Source organism: Dipodomys merriami, unplaced genomic scaffold (genome assembly GCF_024711535.1).
Source record: "Dipodomys merriami isolate MVZ:Mamm:240054 unplaced genomic scaffold, mDipMer1.0.p SCAF_42, whole genome shotgun sequence".
In the NCBI taxonomy this organism is placed as follows: domain Eukaryota; kingdom Metazoa; phylum Chordata; class Mammalia; order Rodentia; family Heteromyidae; genus Dipodomys; species Dipodomys merriami.
In genome coordinates this window covers 12,784,211-12,809,971 of record NW_027205826.1, presented here as the reverse complement: position 1 = coordinate 12,809,971, position 25,761 = coordinate 12,784,211, and the positions used below count along the sequence as shown (strand labels likewise).

The 25,761-nt window shown below is 43.8% G+C and overlaps 1 protein-coding gene across 5 annotated transcripts in view; it reads left to right on the top strand.

The window, feature by feature from the left end:
- Hlf (HLF transcription factor, PAR bZIP family member) overlaps positions 1 to 23,556 on the top strand; it is a 53,454-nt gene extending 29,898 nt beyond the window's left edge. For 4 of the 5 annotated variants that reach the window (XM_069993254.1, XM_069993257.1, XM_069993256.1 and 1 more), the window contains exons 3-4: positions 16,751 to 16,971; positions 21,150 to 23,556. In XM_069993254.1, coding sequence (XP_069849355.1) covers positions 16,751 to 16,971; positions 21,150 to 21,368 — 440 coding nt within the window. In that variant the 3' untranslated portion in view covers positions 21,369 to 23,556. The remainder of the gene's footprint in view (positions 1 to 16,750; positions 16,972 to 21,149) is intronic. The other variant, XM_069993255.1, reaches the window with a different exon arrangement.
- The last annotated feature ends 2,205 nt before the right edge of the window (positions 23,557 to 25,761 follow it).

Genomic DNA, 25,761 nt, shown 5'->3' with positions numbered 1-25,761 from the left:
ATGTATAGGTTTCCCCTTTGTCGTTTTTCTCACCATTTTGTTGTTCTCCTTCCCTTCCCTAATTCAGATAAACGTATATACAATACCTAGGGTACCAAAATCGAATGCAATGACAACAGGGGATAAACCATAGGGGGAAAAACACAAGAGAAAAAAGAAATCATGTAGTACATTGAGATCAACAACAACAAAGAAAAACTTCGTGTCCATGTCTGGGAGTTCATTTCTCTTAGCATCATCTTATATGGTCATGTGTACATAGCTATTGAGCTTTTCTGCTCATCTGCTAAGATTATCTTAGATGTATACTAACTATTACAAATAAGGGAGACCATGGTACCTATTTTTTCCCCATGATGCCTACTAAACTGGAGATCTCTATTTAGGCAGACAAAAACATTGAATGGATCTGTTTTTATTACAATAGCATATTTAAAGCAACAAAAGTCAGAGGAGTAGCACTTAGGCTCTGTTTGATACTTTTCTTATCATTCTTTCATAGACTTTTAAGAAAGAATGATTTAATTCCCTTTGCTATGGTAGATTTTGTAAATATTAAAAAGTCAATGTTATTTTCTCTTATGTGGAAAAAAAAAACCTCTCCAGATTGGGACATTCATCAGCTTTGGAAATTCAAGATTTTCTTCTTTCTTTTGCTTCTTTCTTTCCCTCAAATTGAGTTGGGGAGGGAGAGAGGAAAAAGGAGAGAAGAAAGGCATCTCTGCTCTAGGAAACCTGTTCCAAAAATTACCCACCTTAAGGAATTATCTCATCCACGGCCCTTCTTTACATCCTGTTTCAGAACCAAATCACCAGCTCCAGTTCTTTGATGCTTTCAATTGAGGCTGTGACTTATCAACCTCTTCTGCATGCTGCAAAGTCCCCATCCTGCTCAGGCGCACCAGGAAGCCAGTCGACACTTTGATTCCCCCTCAGATGCCGAAAACCATTTGTCTTTATCCGGCAACACTGCCATCTTTTCCTTTCTGAAAAGTCTGACTCCTGTCCCATCCCACCTGGCGTTTGCCTGGTACATCTTCACTGTTAAGTCTCCTTATCAGCCAACTCAGCTCTCATGATTAAGAAAGAAGTGACTTCCATTCAGTGGTTTGCATTAGGAAATACTAGCTGGGCAGAATTTGTCAACACATTGGAATTTCAGAAGTAGTCTGAAATTTTCTTGGTCCACTAAAAGGTCACAGTCGTTTTCCTTCACGTGCATGATGAACCTGGATTTGAAGTGCTGAGAGCTATCAAATGGATGATTTGAGTGTTTCATGATGACTTGCCGCCTAGTTTCTCTTTACCCTAGGACGACACAAACTTCACCTTGTGCCTGTGGAATATAAAAGCAGAGTTTTGTCCCGTGAAGATTTCTCTATAGACTACATAAGACAGAAGCCAGATGGGTTTAGCTTGGCTAATCTTAGTACAAGCTTAAAATTTTTCCATTTTTCTGAAACAACACATTTCTAAGAAGTTGTCTGGTGTAAAATATTATTCCAGTACATGTAAGAGAGGCTATAGGACTGAATCATTGCAGGTTTATAAATATGTCTGAGAGCTTACATGCCCTTTTCTCCTTACCCATGTGAAAAGAACTGCATTTAATAAACCCCTCTGTTTTTTATTACTTGCCTAAATCAGCAGTTGCTCAGAAACTTTCCTCCTCTGTAGGACTTGAATTCATTTTCAAATTCCAAGTTTGCCTTTTTTTCCCCCAAGTCTTGGCTTGTATCTGAATATAAAATTCAGATACACACTCAATGAATGTTAATTCTGAATGTTAATACAGAATGTTAATTCTGTAAAATGTGTGTGTTGCTCTGTAGCCTTCCCTCTCTTCTTCTTAAGTGACTGGAGACCAGGCTGTCGCATCTTTATAATGTCCTTCCTGTCAGCAGGAAGATGTCAGTCTTCCTCATCACACCTGGTATATATTCCCTGGACAGTAACAAGACTTCTGAAATAGCAGAGTGCTCCTCAGTAACTGCGAAGGCCGGCAGTATTGGGAGACTGCTCATCTTAGCCCCAATAAGACCCTGGGGACACAAAAGAATCTATTTTGTTTTAGGTACCATTTGACTCCATTGATTTATTCCACAGGGATCTATATTCCTCACTTAGCATACACCCCCGTACACACAGCTCCTATTGCCTAGCAACACTTACTTAATAACCTTTCAGAATTATCATTAATAGGGAGGCAGAGAATGATCCTGTTTTGTGTCATTTGCACAGCCTATGGGCTGTCTCCAGTTGTAGTCTAGAGAGAGTGTTTCTACAGGCATTTTCACCGGCCATGCTGCTCCCTTCCCTGACATCACACTCCAGATACAGAAATAAAATGCATACTAAGATGGCATGAGAAGGTTAAGTAATACATGCAATCGACAGCAAAAGGAAGTGCCGCCATTGTCTAGGCTTCTCATCCTACCATGCTCCAATGGGCTTCCCACAAGCCTGCCTACAGCTCACCCCTGGAATCATAGCTACTCAGGGGGCTGAGACATGAGGATCAGTCCAGGTAGGAGAGGCTGTGGGACACTTATCGCCAATTAACCACCAGAAAACCAGAAGTGGAACTGTGGCTCAAAGTGGTAGAGTGCTAGCCTTGAGCAAACAACAGCAACTCTCAGGAAGAGTGTCCAGCCCTGAGTTCAAGCCCCAGGATCTGCAGCAAACAAAACAAAAGACTCCACATTTCTCCCACAGACCTAAATCACAAGAAGCATCTACGAACGCCTGCCTTATGTAGGTACCATGTGAATGTTCCTTAAGAGAAATTGTGTCACTTAAGCTTTGTAAACTATGTCTTTGGAGCTGTTGGACATGTGTGGAAGGGGGTGGAAATACAGAAAATTTTTCAAGTGAATCTTAATTTTAAATATAAGCTCATCCAACCCCTAGTCATTGGACCCCATGCAATGTATTTACTCTGTTCTAGTTGCATTGTTGCTTATCTGTCTGATGAAGATTATTCGATTAAGAGGCAAAGTAATGCATCATGAGCAATCCACAGTGTCCTCAGAAGCCCTTGTCTTTAGTCAGCTGCATTTCTCTGGATTGTCCAAACTCTGGTTTACTTCTTACAATTCTGGCCTCTCCTGCATGCCTTTCTTCCCTCTTGGTCTTTAAAGCATCAGAGTTTCTCCCCAGGGCCTTTATTTTGATTTTCTTCTCGCTGTCTGTATTCTTTCCAGAGACTTTAGGCTGATTATGTCTGTACCTGCAGCTCGCATTGCTGTTTTGAAGTCTAGATACTCCTATGAAGCTGAGGCCTCTGACCTCCATGGGTCTCCATGTGGAGTCCCTGGGCCCTGGAGGATTAGGAGAGCCCTCAGACACTGTCTGTTCCTTGGAATGGACTCATTTATACGTCCAGGCTAATCTCACCTTTTCTTTTTCTGTGTCTAGTTGGGCAAAAGTCATATCCAGCCCACCTTACTCATAACCCTGAAACCCACACAGCCCACCACATCTGTTTCTTCTTTTAATCCTGCCTCTGTGCAGGGAGGGGTCACATGCCCTCCTGAAAGGAGTCAGTCAGGTGACTGCCATGTTTTCACTTCGTTAATCCATCCTTACTCCTTTGAGGGTAAAAATCTGGACATCTCAGGCCATTGCCTGTCCACTCTTAACTTGTACTCCTCTTCTGGCCCCCAAGTTCAAGATAAGGAATATAAGCACATCCGCTACCATCAGTTCTCTGAATCATACATTCTCTCCTGTCATTACATCTTCATGTAATTGGTTCCCTCTACCTTGATCATCCTTCATCTCTTCCCTCATCTGGCCAGTTTCCCTTTACTCTCTCTGGATCTGGGTTAGTGATCAACCCTTCAACTCCAACCTTCGGACCCCTGTGTGAAGCCACACTCTTAATCATCTGTTTACTTACCAGATTCCACCTCCACACTGCATGCTTCCAGAGCTTGGGTTTTATTGATATGTTCTCAGAACCTAGCCCACGGTTAGTGCCCACTGAAAGTTTGTTAAGCAAATGACTTCTTTTTTAAAAAGTCAATAACCCTTTGTTAATCATCTGTACAAGCCAGGGGCATGGCCTTGGCCTGGAAGGATTTAAAATAAAATTTGAGCATATGTAATTACTTAAAAGTTATGAAGTCACAGGGCTGGTGGCTCAGTGGTAGAGTGCTTGCCTTGCATGCCTGAGACCCTGGGTTCGATTCCTCAGCACCACATAAGCAAAAAGAAAAAAAGCCAGAAGTGGCGCTGTGGCTCAAGTGGTAGAACGCTAGCCTTGAGCTGAAAAGCTGAGGGACAGCGCCCAGGCCCAGAGTTCAGGCCCCATGACTGGACCCAAAAAAAAAGAAGTTATGAAGTCACTTAATATGATATATATACATATATACATATACATTCTAGGCTGATACATGCTAACTGCAAAGTTGTATCATCGGCATTAAACATAAGAGAAGTTGATAGGAGCTATCTTCAACAGCACTGGGATAGGGAAGAGAAGGAGGGCTTCAACTGGACCATGATGATGGTAGAACAAGTAGAGACGGGGAGGATCTGAAGCAACTGTGCCCAGAGAAAAGACAGATCAGCTCAGTTCAAACAGAGAGTACAAGACAGGAGCAATATGTCTGACAGGGGAGGTCTTTGCTTCCCAGATGGGAAGCCATTGGTTGCTTTGATCATAGTGAGGACAAACTAGGAAGAATCACTCAGCCACTCTGTGGGAAGATGAGGTTGCAGGTGGCAGAAAGACCAGGTAGGAAGGTCTGCAATTGTCTAAGTCCCTTGTGAAATGATTCATACCTGGCCTGTGGCAGGAATCTGCAATACACAATATTTGCTGAACTCAAAGAAAGAATTTTTTTTAATTTGTTAAAGTTGCAAGGATCCTTTGCTAGGGTCTCAACCTCTCCTTCCATTATTTAATGGATGAGGAAGAGGGGAGGGAGGCTCCTGGAACCTCTATCTCTAAGATTCCCATTACAGATAGGGTCTTTGGATTCCAGTCGATTCCATTCCATTTCTCCATCCTGCCTGAGAGGGGTCACTGCAGCTTAAAACATAACAAGATTGAGTAAGGTTCGCAGCATGAGGAAACCTGTGGCAGAGGCTGATGGTCAACAGGCTGGAGGGGGAGTTTGCCTTTAACTTAATTGGCTGAGAATACAGTAGGTCTGTAGGCAGTGACCAGAAGTCCACAGATCGGATAGGACTCTCTGTGAACTTCCGTGTGAGAGAATTGCAGAGAACACTGGCTGGAAGCCAAGGCAAGGAGCTTTTAGAGAAGCACGCTGGCTTGTGGGAGCTGTACTTAGAGACTGGAGCAGGGCAGAATTGTGGGTCTCCTGGAGAAGCTGCCCATCTAGAAACACACCTCAATCCTATGTATGTTCATCCAAATGTACAGATGTAACAGAAGTCCTGCTTTCCTCTCTTTGTCTTCTTGGAAGAAGGACCCTTTCAGCAAGACAGTTTCACTCTAGAGAGCAAGCCTGCACTCTTGGTGTGCACTTAGGATCCATGTTCACAGTGGGCATCAGCAAATACCACTGCTTTGTTAGTCTCCTGCCTCACTGTCTCCTCTAAGTCGGAACCAAAATTTCCCTATAACCCAAAAGAGAAATAGCCAGTGTCATAGGTAGCCATGTCAGCACTTTGAAAAGTTCAGGTTTCAAATGACTAGGCCTGCAACTCTGATGATGGATGGAAGAGCTGCCGGGGGTCTAGTGTGTGTGTGTGTGTGTGTGTGTGTGTGTGTGTGTGTGTGTGTGTGTGTGTGTGTGTGTGTGTGTGTGTGTGTGTGTGTGTGTGTGTGTGTGTGTGTGTGTGTGTGTGTGTGTGTGTGTGTGTGTGTGTGTGTGTGTGTGTGTGTGTGTGTGTGTGTGTGTGATGTTGCTTAGCAGCTCAGTCGCTCTACTGGGAAAACGTGCGCACTTCATCCTCACCATGTCACAGGGCTGGCAAGAGGGCAAAAGGAGCCCATAGATGTGCAGCAGGTACACTGGGGAGGTCCAGATGTTGGTGTTGAAGGAAGAAGACCCTCCTTTCAGAGCACTTCTGTGGAATACTGAAGATCTTGACAGCCATCAGCCCCCTGTAGACCTCTGCAGAGGATGAGGAGATATTGGCCTTGAGTTTCCACTTCATCCCTTCCATTTGTCTTGTTGGCTTGTCCTTTAGTAGGTGGGGTTTTATTGTCAAGCCGATTACAATGGGCTTTCTTTATTACACCCTTCCTGTGTTACTCTGGCAATCTTGGAAGAAAGACCCTTTCAGCAAGACCGTTTCCAGAATTTGAACCAACTAGCAGTTGGCTAGCTGTCTTATAAGCCTTCCTTTCTCCAAGTCTTAATAGTACACAGGAAACTACTCTTGTCCCTCCATAGTTCTAAGTGGTGGAAGGTGGTATGGGGCAGAATGTGAGTATGGGGACAGACAGGGAGGGCCTTCTTGCTTCTCATTTCATGACTGTTCATACCCACCTCTCAGGGACCCAGTGTTGCAAGATCTAAAATATGCCTCCCGCTGGTGTTGAAGACAGCTGGCACTGTGAATTTGTTTCTGACCACCCTGTTCCTTCTCTACCTCCAGATGCTATGATAGCTGTAGGAAAGGTATAGATGTAGAATGTAGAAATCCCAGAGCCACCAGTGCCCTGTCTTCTGCCACCTTCTGATCCCATAGGTCTGAGGAGGGGAGGTTGGCCTAGAGAAGAGCTGGTGGAGGGGTAGTGTTGGGAAATCCTGGGGCCACACGTGATCCGACCTCTAACGGGAACACTCATTCTCCACCTAACTGCCTCTTCCAGGCTATGGTTGTGAGCTCTTGCACCGAAGCTCAGAGGATTCAAGGAGGCAGGTTTTGCTGACAGCTTTTGGCAAGAAGCATGATGACACACACCCTTGGAATGAGAGGCCTTGCTAATCCCAGCCAACCTCCTGCCAAGTGAGAAGCTGCCAAGTCAAGTTAGGGCCACTTTTGAGTGCTGATGCACCACCTCAAGGCAAAGTGCTTGTCCTGGGCACAGGGTCATGTGTGTTGATGTCTAACAGGCTTAGCTGGAGTGGGGACTAGAGGAAAACAGGACAGGAGGGACGTCAGGTCTCCAAACCTACTACAGGGGCCTTCTCTCATTGCTGTCTAGCCTCAGCAACCCTTTAAGGGGAGCGATTCCTCCACTTGACAGGGCTGCAGGGCAAAACAAGCCTCAGCCAGAGCTGGGGGGGTGGGGCGGGTGTTGGGCAAAGCTTTGATCTGTCTGTGTGTTTTCTGATGAGCTGTGTTGTCTCCTCCAGACCCAGCAGAGAGACCCACGATGGGGACAGAGCATCAGAACAATATTACAAGTGTCTCTACCCCAACTCAAAGAGAACACGAATGGGCCTACTCATCACTTAAGGTTATAGACATGTAATACTCTTTCCCATGAAGTGAGCTGTGTAGCCGACTTCCTATACACATAGCAGGACGTATTTGTCTCCCTTTCTGCCAGCATTCCTCAGCTGTCTCATAACTAGGCCTAGTGTCTTGCTTACCCAGATGTTTCTTCTTACATATACAATGCTCGAGGGGTTGCAGGGACAGGAGCCCCATGGCTCAGCTCTGTTTGGTTAGATACAGTCTTGCCCTTGGCATCAAGCTCGCCGTGTAGGGACTATGGTTGTAAAGAAGGCAGAGGAGGTCAAAGAAGAAAAGAGAGAAAAGGAGGTGGCTTCCTGTAGTTCCTGGGAGTTCATGTTCTGAATGGAAGCTGTGCCTCTTTGGAGGACTAGCTCATACCCAGGCATCTGTTGAGGCTGAAGAGAAAGACCTCTGGAGAGACTGCCCTTTCTTCTCCAGCTGCCTCTCTGAGAGGGAAGTGAAGGGCAGTGGGAAGCTTGGTGTCAGGCCAACTTGAGTCACACCCATCCTGGTGCCCAGATTTCCAGCTGTGTGACCCCATGCCTGCGGCTTCATCCCTCACTCTCCACTTTTTCTCTCTTAGGATAAGTGACCTTGTGTGAGTCCAAGCCAGCCTCCGTCCCTGGCTTGCCCTTGAGCCTTCTGTTTCCTTTATTAATCAATTCCATTCCTCATAGAGTTATTATGAGGATTAACTGAGGTGGTACATCTTGAGGGCCTGCTGGGAACTAGGGGTCCACCCGGTGACCTGTCAACACTACTAACATTGATTGCACCATGGGCACAGTGGGCTCAGTTGGATTGTGTTCTGAAGTTTAAGCTCAAGGAAGGAGCTGGCTTTAAGGTGTTAATGTGTTTCCCTTGTTTCTGTCGACAGCTTGTTGCTCTGTGAAGGGACTCGTTGGATAAGAGCCGCTGAGATCAAAGGCATCTTTACAGTGAGCCTTTCGGTATAATTGTTCTGCAGTCCTAAGAGAGAACACTTTCTGGGTACCATGTACAAAAAATGTGGCAGAGAGGAGAAAGAAATGGGAAGGGAAAAGGGGGGAGGGATCTGGGGGGAGGGAGGGATGGAGGGAGAGAGAATAGAATGTAACACTACGTCAGGCTCTAGGACCCTTGAAAATAAAAAACTCCAGACAAGACAAGCTCCTAGAAGATGATGGGTTTAGAAGGACATCCGGTTTCATCTTTGACTAATACTTTCCTGTGTCTCTTCTCCTTTCTTCCTTCTTCTGCCTTGGGTACCTCCACCTGTCCCTTTTTTTTTTATTCCTTCCTTCCTTCCTTTCTTCTAGTTATTCTCTGTTCCACTTTTGGTCTCCTAATTCGCTCCCCTCTCTCCCGTTCCTCCCTCCTGCTCCCTGCCATCCCATACCTCGCTTGGGGCACTGACACACTAGGGTGTGAGCATCTGCCGCATCCTTTGGGGTGTGAAGCCTCTGGGCCAGGGCCAGCTTGCTCGGCTTATCAACTGTATTTCTTAATTGGATAAAGCAGCAGGCCTGCAGCATAGCAACACACATTTTGCTCTTTTTCTTCCTTTACCTCTTTGTTTTCTCCTTCTACCCCATTTGTCTCCAGCTCTTTGGTCCCTTCCTCTTCCTCCTTCCTCCTCATTTCTTCAAGAAGCAAGAGACAGGGCAGTGGGGGGCGGTGGGGGAGGGGCAGTGGTCTCTAATGTTAGCACATGGAAAAGGAATCCCTGCTTGGTAACAGGAGATGGCCTTTACTTGGAGCATGTCTTCAGGCAGCTCTGTGGCACTACAGGAATATGAGCAGGAGGAGGAAGGATGGTCAGGAGGACATTACAGTAGTCCAGAGAAGCAGGCTTAGACACAAGCAAGAGTTTGCACAGTTTATTTTGAAGTCTCTGTGATCCGGTTGTGTCTGTATTTTATATTTGTCTTCACATGTAGACCTTATATGGAGGACTTCCCGAGTACCGTGCATTGCTCTGAGGCCTTTACTGATGTATGGTATTTCATTCATTTCTCACACAACCCTATCAAATGTGGGGGTTTTGTTTTGGCCTTTTATTCACACAGGCCCAAGTGTATATTACTTTCAGGCTGCAGAATCAGAATTCAAACCCAAGCATGGCTCACTTCATGGCCTCACCACTGTCTGAACACATTTCACTCCTGTTACCACGTTTAACGTGACTGTAAGCATCTCCCTGTGTGTGCTCTTGGTTCAGCCATTGATGGCCATGGTAACACTCATCAAACAGTCACACAAACTCAGCAGCATACACGAATCAGGGTTTGTTGATTATGCATATACAGTTGCTGTAGGTCAGTCTATGGCTTTTTCAACCTGGTTGGACTCACACCTCTGGGGAAGCAGGTGATTGAGCTAACCTAAGCTGGCCTACTCCACATGACCCTTCTCCTCCAGCAAGCTAGCCTGGACATGTTCATGGCGTTGACAGAAAGGCTACAGGGAGACAGGAACATGCAAAGGCTCTCCAGACCCAGCTCTGCATCTGACACTCAGTTACTAATGCCACAGTCTGTTGGCCCAGACTCAAGGGTTGGAGAAATAGACTGGCTGGAACCACAAGGTTATTTGGAACAAGCCTGGGGTCAAAGAAGGTAAAACCTTTGCCTGTCAGGACCCAACTGCCTTGGCAGACTGTTGTGCAGGAGATAATAGTCCCATGGGCCATAACCTTTGAACGTACCTGGGAGAGGTTCTGATTTAATCCCTGTGACAGACTACACACACATTCTTCACTGACCCAGGCATGTCACCACGTTAATTGGCTCCCTGCAGGTGCCTGTGGCTCACACCTGTCATCTTAGCTACTCAGGAGGCTAAGATCTGAGGATCATGGTTCAAAACCAGCCCTGGCAGGAAAGTCCAAAAGACTCTTATCTCCAATAAACCACTAGAAAACCGGAAGTGGCACTGTGGCTCAAGCAGTAGAGTGCTCACCTTGAGCGGAAGAGCTCTGGGACAGCGCCCAAGCCCAGAGTTCAAGTCCCAGACTGACCAAAAAAAAAGGGACTTTCTGAAGCAGGGATTATTTGTATTAAAAGGAGGTAGGATGTGAGCTCCTTTGCTGGGTTCCATACAGAGTGAAAGATGCTATTGCAAATGCAAATTATGATCCTTTAGGGTCTTAGAAACCAATGGCAAACTGGTGATGGAGAACAGAGTGAGGCAGGCAGGAGAGAAGGATCTGAGAATAAACTTTGAATTACAAGGGATTTCACCTGTCAGTGTTAAAGAGACCCTTCTAGCCAAAATAAGAATGTTTTTCCCTTCTTTTCTCAGCCTTTCTTGGTAGAGGATAATGTTCGTCCACTTGCCCATATGCACCAAAGACAAATACTGGGATATGGTGTCGGTTTTGATATGACTACTATGACTACAATGTCTTGCTCACTTGACTGCCTAAATTAGGAGCAATGAAAAGGGCTGGAAGTGTGTTACAACTGGCCTAAAGTATTAAGTAGTACAGAAAACTGTATTTTTTTACTTTACAGTGAAATATTATAAACAAAAAGCATTGACTTGAGAGGACAGGACATAGATTACCATTGTCCCCATTCATTGATGACTGCTAGCTACTCAGGTAATGGAACACACACTGCTAAGCTCTAATGAATAATAAGAATTAAGGATTATCTTTTTGTTTTCACTTGTATTCTTTGGAGGTTTAGTCGCACCCTAGCACCCTATGTATGACTAGAGCGGAGAGCAAAAGGCTGGGGATGTAGCTCAAGGGTAGAGCATTTGTGTGCACTGGATTGGATTTCACCTCACAAGAAGCAAAACCTTCTTGTCTGACACAAAAGTGAAGACTAACGGGTAAGGAGGTGACTTCTCATCTCTTTCCAGATTCCTTCAAGCCCTTTGTTCCACCCTTTCCTCCAGAAATCCTTGGCATTTCTGGAAGTGACTTTTGTCTTGATGCTTCTACAAGTAGAAAACAATGACTCTCAGGATCCCAGAAACTACACAATGATCTTGTCTACCCTGGATCATTTTTAAAAAGCCTTGGATAAATACCAAGCTCAAGGTTAAACAAATGCAGGAAGAAACCCACACGATGGTCTCAATCAATAGTAAGAGAAAAGGCACATAAAGAAATTTAATAATACATTGGGTCCAGCTTTCATAAAACATTTAGTACAATGGAATGGGGTGGAATTTCTTTTAACGTGTCCAGCTGTATCTTCTAGGATGCTAGAACAAACCGTCATACTTCAGGGTGTGAAGCATTAAAGCATTTCCACTGCAATCTAGGACAAGTGGGATTATTGGTCTCACCACCTTCCACACGCATCATCTTGCAGCTAATGTAGCGAAATTAAACAATTTGTTTTAAATAAATTGGGATTTACAAACCTAGAAAAGAATCCATAACTGGCTTTTGTGGTAGAAGAGAAGATCATTCATCTAAAACCTAAGAGCAGTTAGAGCTATTATAACTAAGCATGGGTGTGGTGGCTCAGGCTTGTATTCCCAACTCTCAGGATGCTGAGGCAGGCAGGTCATGAGTTTGAGACCTGCCAGGGCTAGATAGCAAATTTAAGGCCACTGGAGCTATATAGTGAGACCCTGTCTCCGTAAAAAAAAAGAAATAGAAATAGTAGGAGAGTCATAAAATAGCTAGAAACAAACCCAGCATTTTCAAACCAGTAGCTTTCTTCTGCCAGCAATAACTTACTAGGCAGTAAGGGAATTTACAGCAGTTGCGACTAGTATAAAACATGTAAGTTTGAAAAGCTGAGCAAAACCGTGAAAGGTTAACATGAAGAAAACTATAAGCTGAACTAATAAATGTAAAGCAAAACTAAAAACCCCTTGCTACTCCAAATTGCTCATCACTGAGCCGGCCCCTCATGTGGACAGAACTGTCTGGCCCTTCCCTCAGCCTAAACCAGCTGTAAACTGTCCCAACACCGCTTCCTCAGGACCTGGAGCTCTTTTACGTAGCTCACTCCCACAACATGGGAAGTGCTTTCGTTTTACTCTTGCTGTAGTAAACCGATGCTTCTCTCATTATCCATGTGCATTTTGCACTGTTCCTTTTTAAAGACTCTGATCTTTATTTGACAAGCCAACCAGGAGATTTGAGGAGGTCCCCCTGTCCCCCATGTACACTCAGGAGCAAGTGACTTAATTCTCTTCGGATTCTGAAGAAACTAGCAGAGCATCTTTTCACTTTTACTATTTCTGGACTGTTATGTCGCAGAACTTGCATGACAGTGGAAGTTCCTCCTCTTATCTCCTGTGTCAGCTTAGGCCAAATAATTACCTATCAGGTTTCCTTTTGTAAACTATAACTTACAGAGTTAATATGTAAAGATTCAGGGCTTTTTGTGTATTTTCTCCCTTTTTGCCCTCTTGCAAATGGCACTAATATCGTTTTGGCTGTACAAAGTCCTTTGGAAGTTTTTTTTCCCCTTTCCCTTTTGCTTTCTTCTTGTATTAAGATAGATAAGTTTGTTATGTTAGTCATCCGTAGCTCTTAGTCATGTGAAGCTAAATAAAAGTGTTTAAAAGGACCTTTTAAAACATTCAAGCCACAATAAAGTTTACATACCTTCCTACCGCACTATGTGGACAGATGAAGAAGTAAAAAAGGAACCAGTCAGTAGGAAATGAGGTGATACTTATTTGAGGAGAAGCTTATCTAAAAAAAAAGATAAAAAGGTTTTATACACAAAAAAAATGTTTCAGGGCTGGGAAGGTGGCTCAGTGGTAGAGCGCTTACCTTGCATGCACGAGGCCCTGGGTTCGATTCCTCAGCACCACATAAGCAAAAAAGAAAAAAAAACCGGAAGTGACGCCGTGGCTTAAGTGGTAGAGCATTAGCCTTGAGCTGAAGAGCTGAGGGACAGCGTTGAGGCCCAGAGTTCAGGCCCCACGACCGGACCAAAAAAAAAAAAAAAGTTTCATTCCACAAACAAAGAAATGTTCCAAAAATTGAAACAGGCAGGCAAGGGCAAAAACCCAAAGGCTAAAAGCTGTTACAGCAGGTTAGTGTTAGGGTTATACTTAGGTAATCTTGATGGGATAATGATGGGACATGAAGACATTCTCTTGCTAGAAAGGCTGCACATGATAAAATAAGGTTTTATCTGGAAGGACTTTTTACCAACAAATAGGTTTTCCTATTGCAAAATGTTTGTGGTGGGGTTTGTGATGGAGTATAACTAACAAAAGACTCAAGGCTTTTTGTTTTTGTTTTTTTTTAATCAGTCATGGGGCTTGAACTCTGGGCCTGGGCACTGTCCCTGAGCTCTTCAGCTCAAGGCAAGCACTCTACCACTTGAGCCACAGCGCCACTTCTGGTTTTCCTGTGGTTAATTGGAGATAAGAGTCGTACAGACTTTCCTGCCCGGGCTGGCTTTGAACTGTGATCCTCAGATCTCAGCCTCCCAAATAGCTAGGATTACAGGTGTGAGCCACCAGCTCCCGGCTTAATGCTTTCTTGATAAACTTATGAAAGGCTCTCTAAACACCTCTCCTGAAACCCCTACAGACCTGGGTAAAGAAGTACATCACCAATCTCTGAGAAGACCTGCTCTGCTGTAGACAAATGTACTTTTGCTGTTATTGTTAAACTTTCCTATCATTTTCACTATGTTTCCTATCTTGCCTGAATATCTCAACACACCCAAGGCCTAAGATACAGATAGTTGTGCTGACTTTCCCATAACAATACTATTTGTACTAATGTGGGAAACTGCATATGCAAAATGGATAGGTTGAAAAAGCAATTTGTGATAGATTGGCAATGTAGTCTCATTTAGTTTAAATCACTTATGTGTTCAAAAAACCAAGACATAAGGAAGGGGGCTCAGCATGCAGCTCAGGGATGGAGTGTTTGCCTAACTTGCTGGAAGGGGTTTATTGGAGACAAGAGTCCCTTGGCCTTTCCTGCCTGGGCTGGCTTTGAACTGCCATTCTCAGATCTCAGCCTCCTGAGTAGCTAGGATTACAGGTGTAAGCACCAGCGCCCGGCTCAATGATGCATTCTTAAATGATGATTCTTCATTTAAAACTTGGAAAATTCACAAGGGTCAGGAAACTACCATAAAAGCATCTTTCTCCAAGATCAAGTGACACTGTTACAGTTTGGAATAAAGGGGGGGAAAACAAGTCCAGCAGAGTGAAAGTAACACAAAACATGGATAAACAAATAGGATGGCAGGAGAGTCTCTAGGAAGTAAAAAAGACTTGGCTCTGTTTTTTCAGCCTTCTTTCCTTTGCTGTTTGGCACCAAGGAGGCCATTTTCCTGGGCTGTGGTCCAGTTATATTTTGTCCATTCTTCAGGCAGGTAGGACTGACCTACTTCTTCTGTAGGATAAGGGCTAGAGCAAAAGAACACTGGGAAAGGTTCTGTAGAAAGTGTGTGTGTGGGGGGTCAATATTGACAAATAGAATACCAAAATATGTAGGAGGAGCTTGGAGCTACTTGGAACAATTAGATTTGGGAAGTATTCATTAAAAGAATAGGAGAACAAGGGACATGTCTGTGAGGGTTGTTGTGATAGTTGTTGGGTAGTTTTTTTATTTCACAGTTTCTACAAGGGAAGTATCATCCTTGTTTGACTGAGATGTGGCTCATTTTTCCGAGGCAGTATCAAGGGACACAAATCACATTTAGCCTTGACACTATCCAGTATAAAACTCAGCAGTCTAGAAGCTGGAGCTGAGCAGAAGCGTGGCTATTAAGAACTCACCATCCTCTGCCAATACCCTTGGCAAGCAACGTACGTAGGGAGAGTAGGGACCTAGAAGGTCACCCAGAGCATTCATTGTGCAAGCGCCCTATGAGGACCTTCCAGAAAACAAACACACAAGATTTCAGTCTTTCTAGAATCCAAGCCAATGAATTTGTGCTTCAACTGGGGTAGGTTTTTTGTTTTTGTTTTGCTGGTCCTGGGCCTTGCACTGGGTCCAGTGTTAGCTCAAGGCTAACACTCTGCCTCCGGAGCCACAGCACCACTTCTGGATTTTTCTGTGACTAATTGGATATAAGAGTCTCACAAGCTTTCCTGCTAGGGTTGACTTAAAATAGTGAGTCTCATATCTCAGCCTCCTGAATAGCTAGGATTACAGGCGTGAGCCACTGGTGGCCGGCTGGGGTAGGTTTTGATGAGACCTAGGGGGTATTTCACACACTGACAGGGAGGAAGGAAGAGGAAATGGGCCATACACAGCCACGTTGTGTCCTCTCATTTATGCGCTGGACATGAAAGGAATGATTAAAAATAGAAGTGACGATAGAGAGCTCTCAGCCTAAATGTTTTGACCTGTTACTAAGTTCACTTTCTCCAGTAAGACATAGTCAGAAACACAATTAAGCTATAGTTCCAAGGATATTTGAGCATCTCAGGGATGAAGCCTGTCTAATGCTCAAGTAGAAGTTACGTAGTCTCCATTATGGCCTTTCTGGTTTGTTAAATATGTTCTCAAATGTGCCCCTTTCTCACCATCTCCGCTACCATTAGTCATGTGTTCATGCATTGACTGGCTAAGATGAGCTTTTTTTGGGGGGGAGGGAGGGTAGAGTCAAGAGGCACAGGCCAGAACTAGCTCGACAGCATCCAGTCCAGAACTCAGTAGCCTCTAGAAGCTGCTCAGCCTTCTATCTGATCTGTCTCTCCTTCAGTCGTTGCGTTGCACAGCTTGGGTCTTTCTTCCAAACTTCATCTAGTTGTTATTTCACTTCTCAGGATCTTTCGGCAACATTCGGAGCCTTTTCTGGCGGCCAGGTCAGTCGCGTCTCCTTACTCCATCTTGTCTTTCGACTCAGTCCTGCAACTACTGAAGACTGTCTGGTGGCTTTTCACAGATGCAAGCATCTGTCTTGTCTGTGTGCCTGGAAGACCTTTTCGTTATTTTACTGCCTATCTCAAAATGCAGCGGAAACAAGGACGTGCTCTGTAACCTTAACCTCCTTTGTGTTAAGCGCTGTTCCCCACCCTCTGAAAGCAGATGAGATTTATTTCCATCTCACAGCTTACTACTCTATACCAAGGGTTAATTATAGGTCTTTTCCCACAGTTCACGTGAGAAACAACTTACATGTAAAAACCAGTGAACTCTTGCCAGCATACTGTTGGTGCCCCCCGAATGTGTGTGATAGGAAAGAATGTGAAGATGCATTGCTCCACCCGCAGTTTGTGAAGAGGTGTATATGGGTCTTTTGTTTTGCTTCCTGTGACTTGACTCAAGTCGTATTCAGCCTGCGAGGCTCTCAGAAATAACAGTGAAGATGAATAGGAAACATGGTGAAGATGTTACTTTAAGACTCTTGCCACTCCTCCTCAAGTACCACTGTCCACTCTGTCAACCCGGGGTACATGCGTATTAAAAACTTCTATGTTGTTCCAGGCCAGCTGTTGCCAGCAAACCGCAATACACCGAGTCCCATTGATCCTGACACCATCCAGGTTCCGGTGGGTTATGAGCCAGACCCAGCAGATCTTGCCCTCTCCAGCATCCCTGGGCAGGAAATGTTTGACCCTCGCAAACGCAAGTTCTCTGAAGAAGAACTGAAGCCACAACCCATGATTAAGAAAGCTCGCAAAGTCTTCATCCCTGATGATCTGAAGGTAAATTGGAACTGGTAATCAGGCTTTGGGCAAATGGAGAGTGGGATGAAGAGGCAAAATAAAGGGAATGTCTGGTCCTGATTTTTTTTTTTTTTTGGCACATTGCTTCCTCTCTGGGTGTCTTGTGAAGTAATGCTTTTGTGCCTTTGATACTGAACAGAAATGAGGAGAATCAGTAAGATGTGGGTGTGACATGTTAAGCCCGTGGAAGAAACCAACTTGGCCGCTCTCCTCCAGGTTAGAATCCCCACGGTCTACCGCCTTGGTAGTTAATGCAAATCAGGCTCTTCCATGATTGGAGGAAAGAGAGAGAAAATCATTTGGGCAAGCCTTCTGGACTTCAAAAGTTCCCCCCCCCCCAACCCCTACACACCCAGGGCTTCCTTCCTTTCTTGGGATTTTCTGGTAATTCTACAATTTCCCTGAACAGAATAACAGACAGAGATTGAGCCTCCTTCCACCTTGATAACCTTGGATGACAGGATGAGATATGGTGAATGAAGCTGGTGGAGTCCCTGGCGCTTATTTATATGCCATGTTCACTTTATATTGCAAGCAATGACCACTTGAGCTTATTTCTTGGTTGGTGCACTGCTCAAATGGAAGGGGACAGGCATGTAGCTTAAGAAGTCCAACAGAGCTTCAAGTTAATCTGACAGTTTTGTGATATCTCAGGGTGAAAATTCTTTCCCAAATCCTGCCTCGTCTCCTTAGACCAATGTAGAACTGTTTATGATTAGCTGCATCATGAGGCTTTCTTTTTGGTTATACTTCTTTCCAATCACACAGACAATAGAGATATGATTATAGATATTCAAGGCCTTGGAATTAGGCCTAATTAACTCTAATGTCTGACCCCCATTTCCCAAACTTAAATATGGTTCATGTGTAAAGACACTCCTCAGCTGGGAAAAATGGGAATTTGAGACATTGTATGAATTGATTTAGATCCAATTCCTCCTGATTTCTTTTTTCAATCGAGAAAGAGCACAAAAGACGGACATCCCTGCCTGGTAGCTCAAATCACCACTGTCACCCACATATCCAGAGAGCACCTTCGCGGTGGCAGGATGGAAATGTGTCAAGACTGAAAGGGGCCTTGCAGTGATGCCTCTTTGAAGTTGAGGAAGTGGACAAGTCGAGAGGGGAACTGAGGTGAACTCTACTTTTAGAGTAAGGCTGGCTCCCAGGTTGTCTAGCTTCCAGAAAGGTCATTGCAGGATGTTCACTCTGAAAAGGGATCCTACAGAGGCCCTTGGATGACAGGTCAAGAGCTGTCATGTCAAGAATCCAAAAAGGGAAATTACATAGTCAAAAATGTCAGAAAAACCTAAACTACCCACAGCATTGATAATCAGACTGGATGGGCCAAGATAGATGTGCTGTGAAATCTGGCCCAAGGCAAATAGCTACCTTCTTTCAATTGGATATCTCCTGTGTCCCGTGTTCTTCCTGTTCCGATTCTGTGTGTTTTCCAGAGCCTTGTCTCTTAACTTAAACCAGGAAGCCCTTTAAGCTTGGATTTCCTCTTGATGGAAGGAGAGTTTGAGAGGATGCTGCTGAGTAGTAGGTAGAACCTCCAGCCAGACCTTCACTGAATCTCCAAATATACCTGATCAAAGCAAAGAGTAGGATTACAGAATAGCCCAGGTAACCTTGGCAACAAGAAAGGCCACGTAAAACCATCTGTGCTGTCCTTTTGTGGCCAGGCCTGACCTTTTCATACTGCAGGTAGGGAATGGACAGAAACAAAATCGGCCATCCATCTCTTGGTTTGTTGTTTTGGTTTGTTCTCTCCCCCCCCCCCCCCCCGCCTTTGTAGGAGACAGCCACAATAGTACTTCTAAAGGTCTCATATATTCACTTGACATAAAAATATTCACACCTTTGCTAGTTCATCTGTCTATGTGAACAGGTGAGCCAGAAATAAAGCATTTTAGAAACTCTAAGAAAGACACCAAAAAAGCTGATTGTCACTCTGGGCTCAGTGGCCAACTCCTTGATCTCTAAGACTTGATCAGGATTGTCACACGCCACCAAGTCCAGGGCCTGTGATGGAGCGCTGGTTCCCTCCTTCACCATACGCAGTTTCTACAGTTTCTCAGGGGCTTGTTCTGGTGGGCTCCCTCATCTCCTGGACTCCTGCTCCCTTGTGGGGAGGTTCCGGTCTATCTTAAGTCAGCTCCTCTTTGCACTATTCTTGGAAACCACTTCTGGACACACTGCCAAGAATGGTAGGTTTTCTGATACTACAAAGAAGGTAGAATAAGGGAATCACCCCCAAGTAATGAAACACCTTGCATCTGAAATGGAGGCTTTGCTGTTGTAAATATACCTTTGGGCTCTTTCTCCCTCACCTGTAATGTCATTGGCTCTCCTGGCTTCTCTTAGCCTCTCTCCCTTTCCTTCTAGATTTCCCACTTCCTGTGAAAAACACAGACAAGGGCTGGGAAGTTGGCTCAGTGGTAGAGCACTTGCCTTGCATGCATGAGGCCCTGGGTTCGATTCCTCAACACCACATAAGCAGAAAAAAAAAGCCAGAAGTGGCGCTGTGGCACAAGTGGTAGAGCGCTAGCCTTGAGCTAAAGAGCTAAGGGACAGCACCCAGGCCCAGAGTTCAGGCCCCACAACTGGACCAAAAAAAAAGAAAAAAGAAAAACACAGACAACCAATTCTGCCAGTAACCCTAGCATACCTGTCCAAGATGGTTCACTCAGATATTCTTTAAAGGGTAGCTGCCTTCCTAAGAAGAATTCAGCGATTATGAAGATCAGCTTTTTCATCCTGTAATATAGTATTGTGAAATGTATAGAAGGCTAGTGGTGTTTTATACATAAGATAACAGTGTCAGTTTTGGAGCCGTAGCCAGTAAGTCCCTACATACACCTTTCTTCTTGCACCTTGGGTATAGAGCACATACCTGATGAAGGTAATAGGTAAGTCTAGGTGTGGACCACTGGTTTTGGACTTTCCTTACAGCCTTGGGCCCCATCTGATGCTAACTTCCTTTAGGAATCTGAGGGGAGAGGAAGAGCTGGCATCACCCATTTATTCCAGGTGGCATGTCACCATGCAGGTGTGAGCTTTGCCTAGGACTGAGGAAATTGTTGTAGCAGGTTGTTGAAAGGAAGTCGCAAAATTCATCGAGTGATACCACCAGTGAATCGTGAAGGACTAAAAGAAGATTCCCCTTCGACTCCCCAGGCAGCTTGCTTCTGCTTTCCGTAGAGGGAACAGTAATGGGGCGGTGAGAGGGAGGATTGCCTTTCAGATTAACTACAGCTAAGTATTAACTGGGGCAGCTGAGAGCAGTTAAACAGGAAATTAAAGTCATTTATTTAAGTGCTAGCCACCAATATGAGTACATTCACTAGTGGCGGGTTAGAGGTATTTTTTTAAATTCAAATTTCTATTTTCACTATCAGAGTGTACATGGCCATTATATATTTTGATAGTTCAGAAGGGTAGATGTTTCTTTCTTTTGCCTCTGTGTTCCAACCCCTTTCCCCTCCTTTTACAGGCACTATGTTTATAGCTTGGTATTTATATATATATATATATATATATATATAAAATTTGGGGCTTCTTTCTATGGATAAATTGTATTACATTTTTTAATCAAATTGGGATGAAACCATACATATTTATCAGCAGATTGCAATGGTATCCACCTACATAATGGTATTTTATGAACACTTTGTAGTTCCACTGGGTTATTATTATTTTTTTATCAGTTGCAGAATATCTCTTTGTGTTAACTCTGTTAATAACTCTGTTTAATAACGTTGTTATTAAATCTCTTACAGATAATTATTTTTTCTACTTTTTTCTTTTATAAAGTTTATACAGTAAAACTTACATGTCCATGTCTATGCACATGCATGAAGGTTGTTCTTAGATCAAATCCTGAAAGTGGAACTGATATAGCACTAGCATATTCATTAAGGTAGCTAAGAGACATTGACAAAGAGTTCACCGCAAGTCCCTGGCTCCAAGAAGGAAGCCATCGCTTAAGTACCATTCTCTCAGAATGGAGACAGGAGTTAAGAAGGACACAGGAGTTAAGAAACCTGGGTTGGAATCTCAGCACCACCCCAGATGGCTGCCAGCACCCTAGTTACTTTTCGGAGCTGTTGAAATCTAATATCTTGTTTCTTTTCCCTTCTGTAACTAATGAGCAGGATGACAAGTACTGGGCAAGGCGCAGAAAGAACAACATGGCGGCCAAGCGTTCCCGTGATGCCCGGCGGCTGAAGGAGAATCAGATAGCCATCAGGGCCTCGTTCCTGGAGAAGGAGAACTCGGCTCTCCGCCAGGAGGTGGCTGACTTGAGAAAGGAGCTGGGCAAATGCAAGAACATACTCGCCAAGTACGAGGCCAGGCACGGGCCCCTGTAGAATGGCATTTGGGTTTTATTTGCGGGCTGTCTTTTGAATAGATGGAAAGCTTTGTTTCCTGTCTGGTAGCACCACACCCAAACCAACCTTTCTGACATCAGCACTTTACCAGAGGCATAAACACAACTGACTCACATTTCAGTGTGCATCCATGTGTGTGTATGTGTATGTGTGTGTGTGTGCATACATGGCTTGTGCTCCCATGTGTGGTCAGTGGTGTGCGTGCGTTGTGTGTATGTGTGTCCCTTTGCACTTGCCATTTTCTAGATGGTCCTCTCATTGTCTTCTAGTTCCAAACAAGAACGGTGCCATGTTTTTACTAGACTTGGGAGACCTCTGATGGGGTTCTCCCTCCCCTTCTCCCCTCCTGCCCTTCTTCTGCCTCTCTTCATGTTCCAGCTAACACACTCTTCCAGGGCTCTGTGTGACTTCACTAAGGAGGGCCCAGGAAAAGCAGTGGAGTTTTTCAAGAGCACAAGCTCTTGTTTCTGTTGAATCTGTGAGTTACCAGTTCTAGTAAGGTACACAAAATACCTGAAGCACTACATTGCAGCTCTATTCATTTATAGGTTGCTTTCCTCAGTTTTTCCCCCTCCCTTCCAGTTTTGGTGATAATTGTCTTCAAATTTAAAGTGCTGTTTAGGTTCACTAGATCTCATATTTACTTACTGCTATCTACTAAGTTTCCTTTTAATTCTACCAACCCCAGATAAGTAAGAATACTACTATAGAACAGAGTGTGGTTTTGCTGCGTCTGTACCTAAAGCAATAATCCTATTGTACGCTAGAGCATGCTGCCTGAGTACTACTAGTGGACTTAGGATATTTTCCCTACCTAAGAATTGCTCTGTCTTTTAAAGAAAAAAAAAAACAAAAAAAATTAAAGTAATGCATTCGAGCATGACCCAGACATCCTCAGGACAGGGAGACAGAGAGCTCTGGAGGTCTAAGGATCAGGGGTTAGTTTACTAGTATGCGAGCCCCCTCTTAGCAATGCATCTTGGAATAGCCTTTGACTTTGATATGTTTGGTTTTATTGTCTCCCCATACCTACACCCATCCCTTTGCCATTTTTCTAGTTAACTTTTCCTATATCCCTCTATGATATTCAAAACAATTTGAGTACTCAAGATTCATTTAGTTCTCCCATTTTTTTGGTAATATATACATTTTTTGTGTGAAATATACTTTGCTTTTTTTAAAAAAAAATCAGTTAAGTTAAAAAACGGATGTTTTGTAAGAGACTTTTTCCTCGTGGTGTCATTTCTGAATGCCTCATAAATTAACAATTCTGGAGCTTATGTTTCTTATTCTCCATTTGCTTTTGAACGTGTGTGCTCTTATGAAGTGGACTTCCAAAAATGAATGTCAAGGACACTGGTGTATCTCAGAAGGGAATGGTGTTGTCACAAACTGTGGTTTTATCCAATCAATTTTAATGTTTACTATAGACCAAAAGGAGAGATTGTTAAATTGTTTAATGTTTATACAGAGTAATTATAGGGAGTTCTTTTTTTGTACAGTATTTTTCAGATATAAATACTGACAATGTATTTTGGAAGACATATATTATATATAGAAAAGAGAAAGGGGAAACTATTCCATGTTTTGAAATTATATAGCAAAGATATATATATATATATATATTCACCAATGTTATACAGAGAAGAAGCGCTTGGGGGTTTTGAAGTCTTTAATATTTTAAGCCTATTACTGACACATCAGCATGTTTTCTGCTTTAAATTAAAATTTTATGACAATACCGAGGCTTGCTGTGAGGAATCCTGCTCCGACGCTTTCTTGTTTCTTATTAGGTCTCAGAAAGGAGTCAGTCAACATCACCCAAAAGCACAAATGGATTTTAGTCAAATATTTATTGGATGATACAGTGTTTTTTTAGGAAAAGCATCTGCCACAAAAATGTTCCCTTCACAATTCTGAGTTCCTGGAGCTTGGCATTGTTGCCAGTGCCCCCACAGGATCCTGTTTCCCTCCTCAGGCCCACCAATCTCATGCAGAACAAGATCGACAACGGTGCTGTGTGTGTATGTATGGCTTAAGGTTTGATAGCTGTGTTGACTTTAAAGATGTGTGTTCTTTTGTTTCACTAAAGCTGTACGATGTCAACAGATCCTGCTGTGACTACAAAGAAACGCTTTTGTGCTAGATTAAAGTTCCCTTTCGTCAATGGGAGTTTTCTGGTTTCCTGCCTCCATAGTATTTGAATTCTTCCAGGTGCCGGTGGTATCCTTTCTCAGCCCGCTGGGCTCCACTCTCGTGTCAGCTTTGGGAAAGGAGATTTGGGTAGGAATATCCATCCATTGCTTCCACACCACAGATAATGGCAAGGAAGGAACCGTTCCTTGTTGTTCAGGCGAGTGACTCGCAAAATAAACAAAATCTTTGGCAATCTTAATGTAGAGTTGAATGAGAGTTCAGTGAAGAGCCACAAGTGGTCACAGAGTTGGCCCTTTAAAAAAAAACAACAAATGAAGAGGCTAACTGAAGAACGGTGAAGCAGTAGTATTTCGTAAAGCAGAGACAGATTACATCTACTAAGTAGAGAACTATGGAAGGGATGCATCCCAGGCCATCCAGATTTACAGGCGTATCAAATTATAGGCGAAAGGAAACCGTATTTGATTACAAGTCTTTCTTGGAATTAGGTTGTTTGTAGCCAGTGAACGTCGCAAATGTGTTTTGCAGAACTTAATCATCATAAACTCTTTGGTGTACCAGGAGAAGTTTCAGAAACCTACCTGTCTTAAAAAAAAATCAAACACTTTGAAGTTGGTGCAGGTACCTTATGTGTAGATCATTGTTGGCACGGGGGAGCCTGTTTAGGCTTGGAGAAACTCTGATCCACGTGTGCCTGAAGACTGGAACTATTCTAAGAGTCTGGTTACCATTTTTCACCTTTCCATCCTAAGCACCTCTCAGAGATTAATTTCTTGGCCATTGAGAATAAATCCCAGCCGAGCACTGCTGGCTCACACCTGTAATCCTAGCTACTCAGGAGGCTGAGATCTGAGGATCACGGTTCAAAGCCAGCTCCAGGCAGAAAAGTCCGTGAGATTTTTATCTCCAATAAACCACTCAAAAAATCAGAATTGCCCTGGGGCTCAAGTGGTAGAGCGCTGGCCTTGAGCTGAAGAGCTGAGGGACAGCGCCCAGGCCCAGAGTTCAAGCCCCAAGACTGACCAAAAAAAAAAAAAAAAAGTCCCAGTTGATACTGGGATTTGGAATGAACAGCATAGAACTTCCTGACAAGGCCCTATCACCTTTGCTTTTGATTAGATTTGCAATGAAAAACAAAACTGATGAGACTCTCTTTGTGCCCACTACTTACCTACCATGAGGGGACAGGTAGGAGAAGGAAGGTCTAGCAGTGAGCCTCCGGAGACAGAGGCTGTGTTGGAACATTCCAAACCTCATCTGACAGGACAGTGACAGGCTTTTGTGTTCAAATACAAAAGGCCTCCAGAGTCATCCCCAGAAACAGAAATGGGCCTGTTTGTTCAAAGAGACCAGAATGGATTCCGGCATTGGAGATGTGGGACGCTGTGTACAACAACCCGGGACTCCCTCTTACCCCTCCCTTCTGTGTGGGATTCATGGTAATTCTAAATGTACATGCAAAAGGTCTCAGCTCTGGCTTTAGAAGAGCCAGGGAGAATTTTGAGCGACATCCCCTCCCCCAGTCACACATTAGACAGACTGTAAAATGAAAACTTAGGCTTTGATTTTCTTAATAGTTCACCTAAATTTCCCCTTACACTTTCTCAGAGTTCATGAGTTGAGATCCCACAGCAATGGCCTGCTTTGGCTATGTGTGGCCTCTGAGATTTGGATTAAACTTTGGTGTCAGTTCCCCTGCAAGCGACAGATGGAGTGTTATATGCTGTTAGTCTTGCTGAGGGCTCCTTAGTAATGACCACTGGTGAAGCCAAACTCTCCAGTTGTTGGCTAGAATAAAAGTCACCCATAAATATCATTGAAAGATTCGTAAAACGCCCTCCTAAGTCTTAATGAATTACATTTTGTAACAAATGCAGTGCATTTTACAGAAGGCCAAGTATATACAGTGGTTTTGTGTGTGTGTGTGTGTGTGTGTGCGAGAGCCAGAGTATTTAAGTCAAGACATAAAACATTTGATTTTTGAGCACCTTATCAACAATAACTAAGACCTTATACTTTTGACAAACACCACAAATATGGCATCCCGCAAACAGGTACAAGTTAACATAAAGTTAATTCGGTTGGCCACCATGTTATTGGTGGTGTTTATGCTGTGAAGTCCAAATCTTTTTCTGTTATTCTTAATTTTTAATAAAACTTGATTTTTCCCCCCTTCCTTAAATTTTTTTTTTCTTGCAGGGGTGGGAGGGGGTTG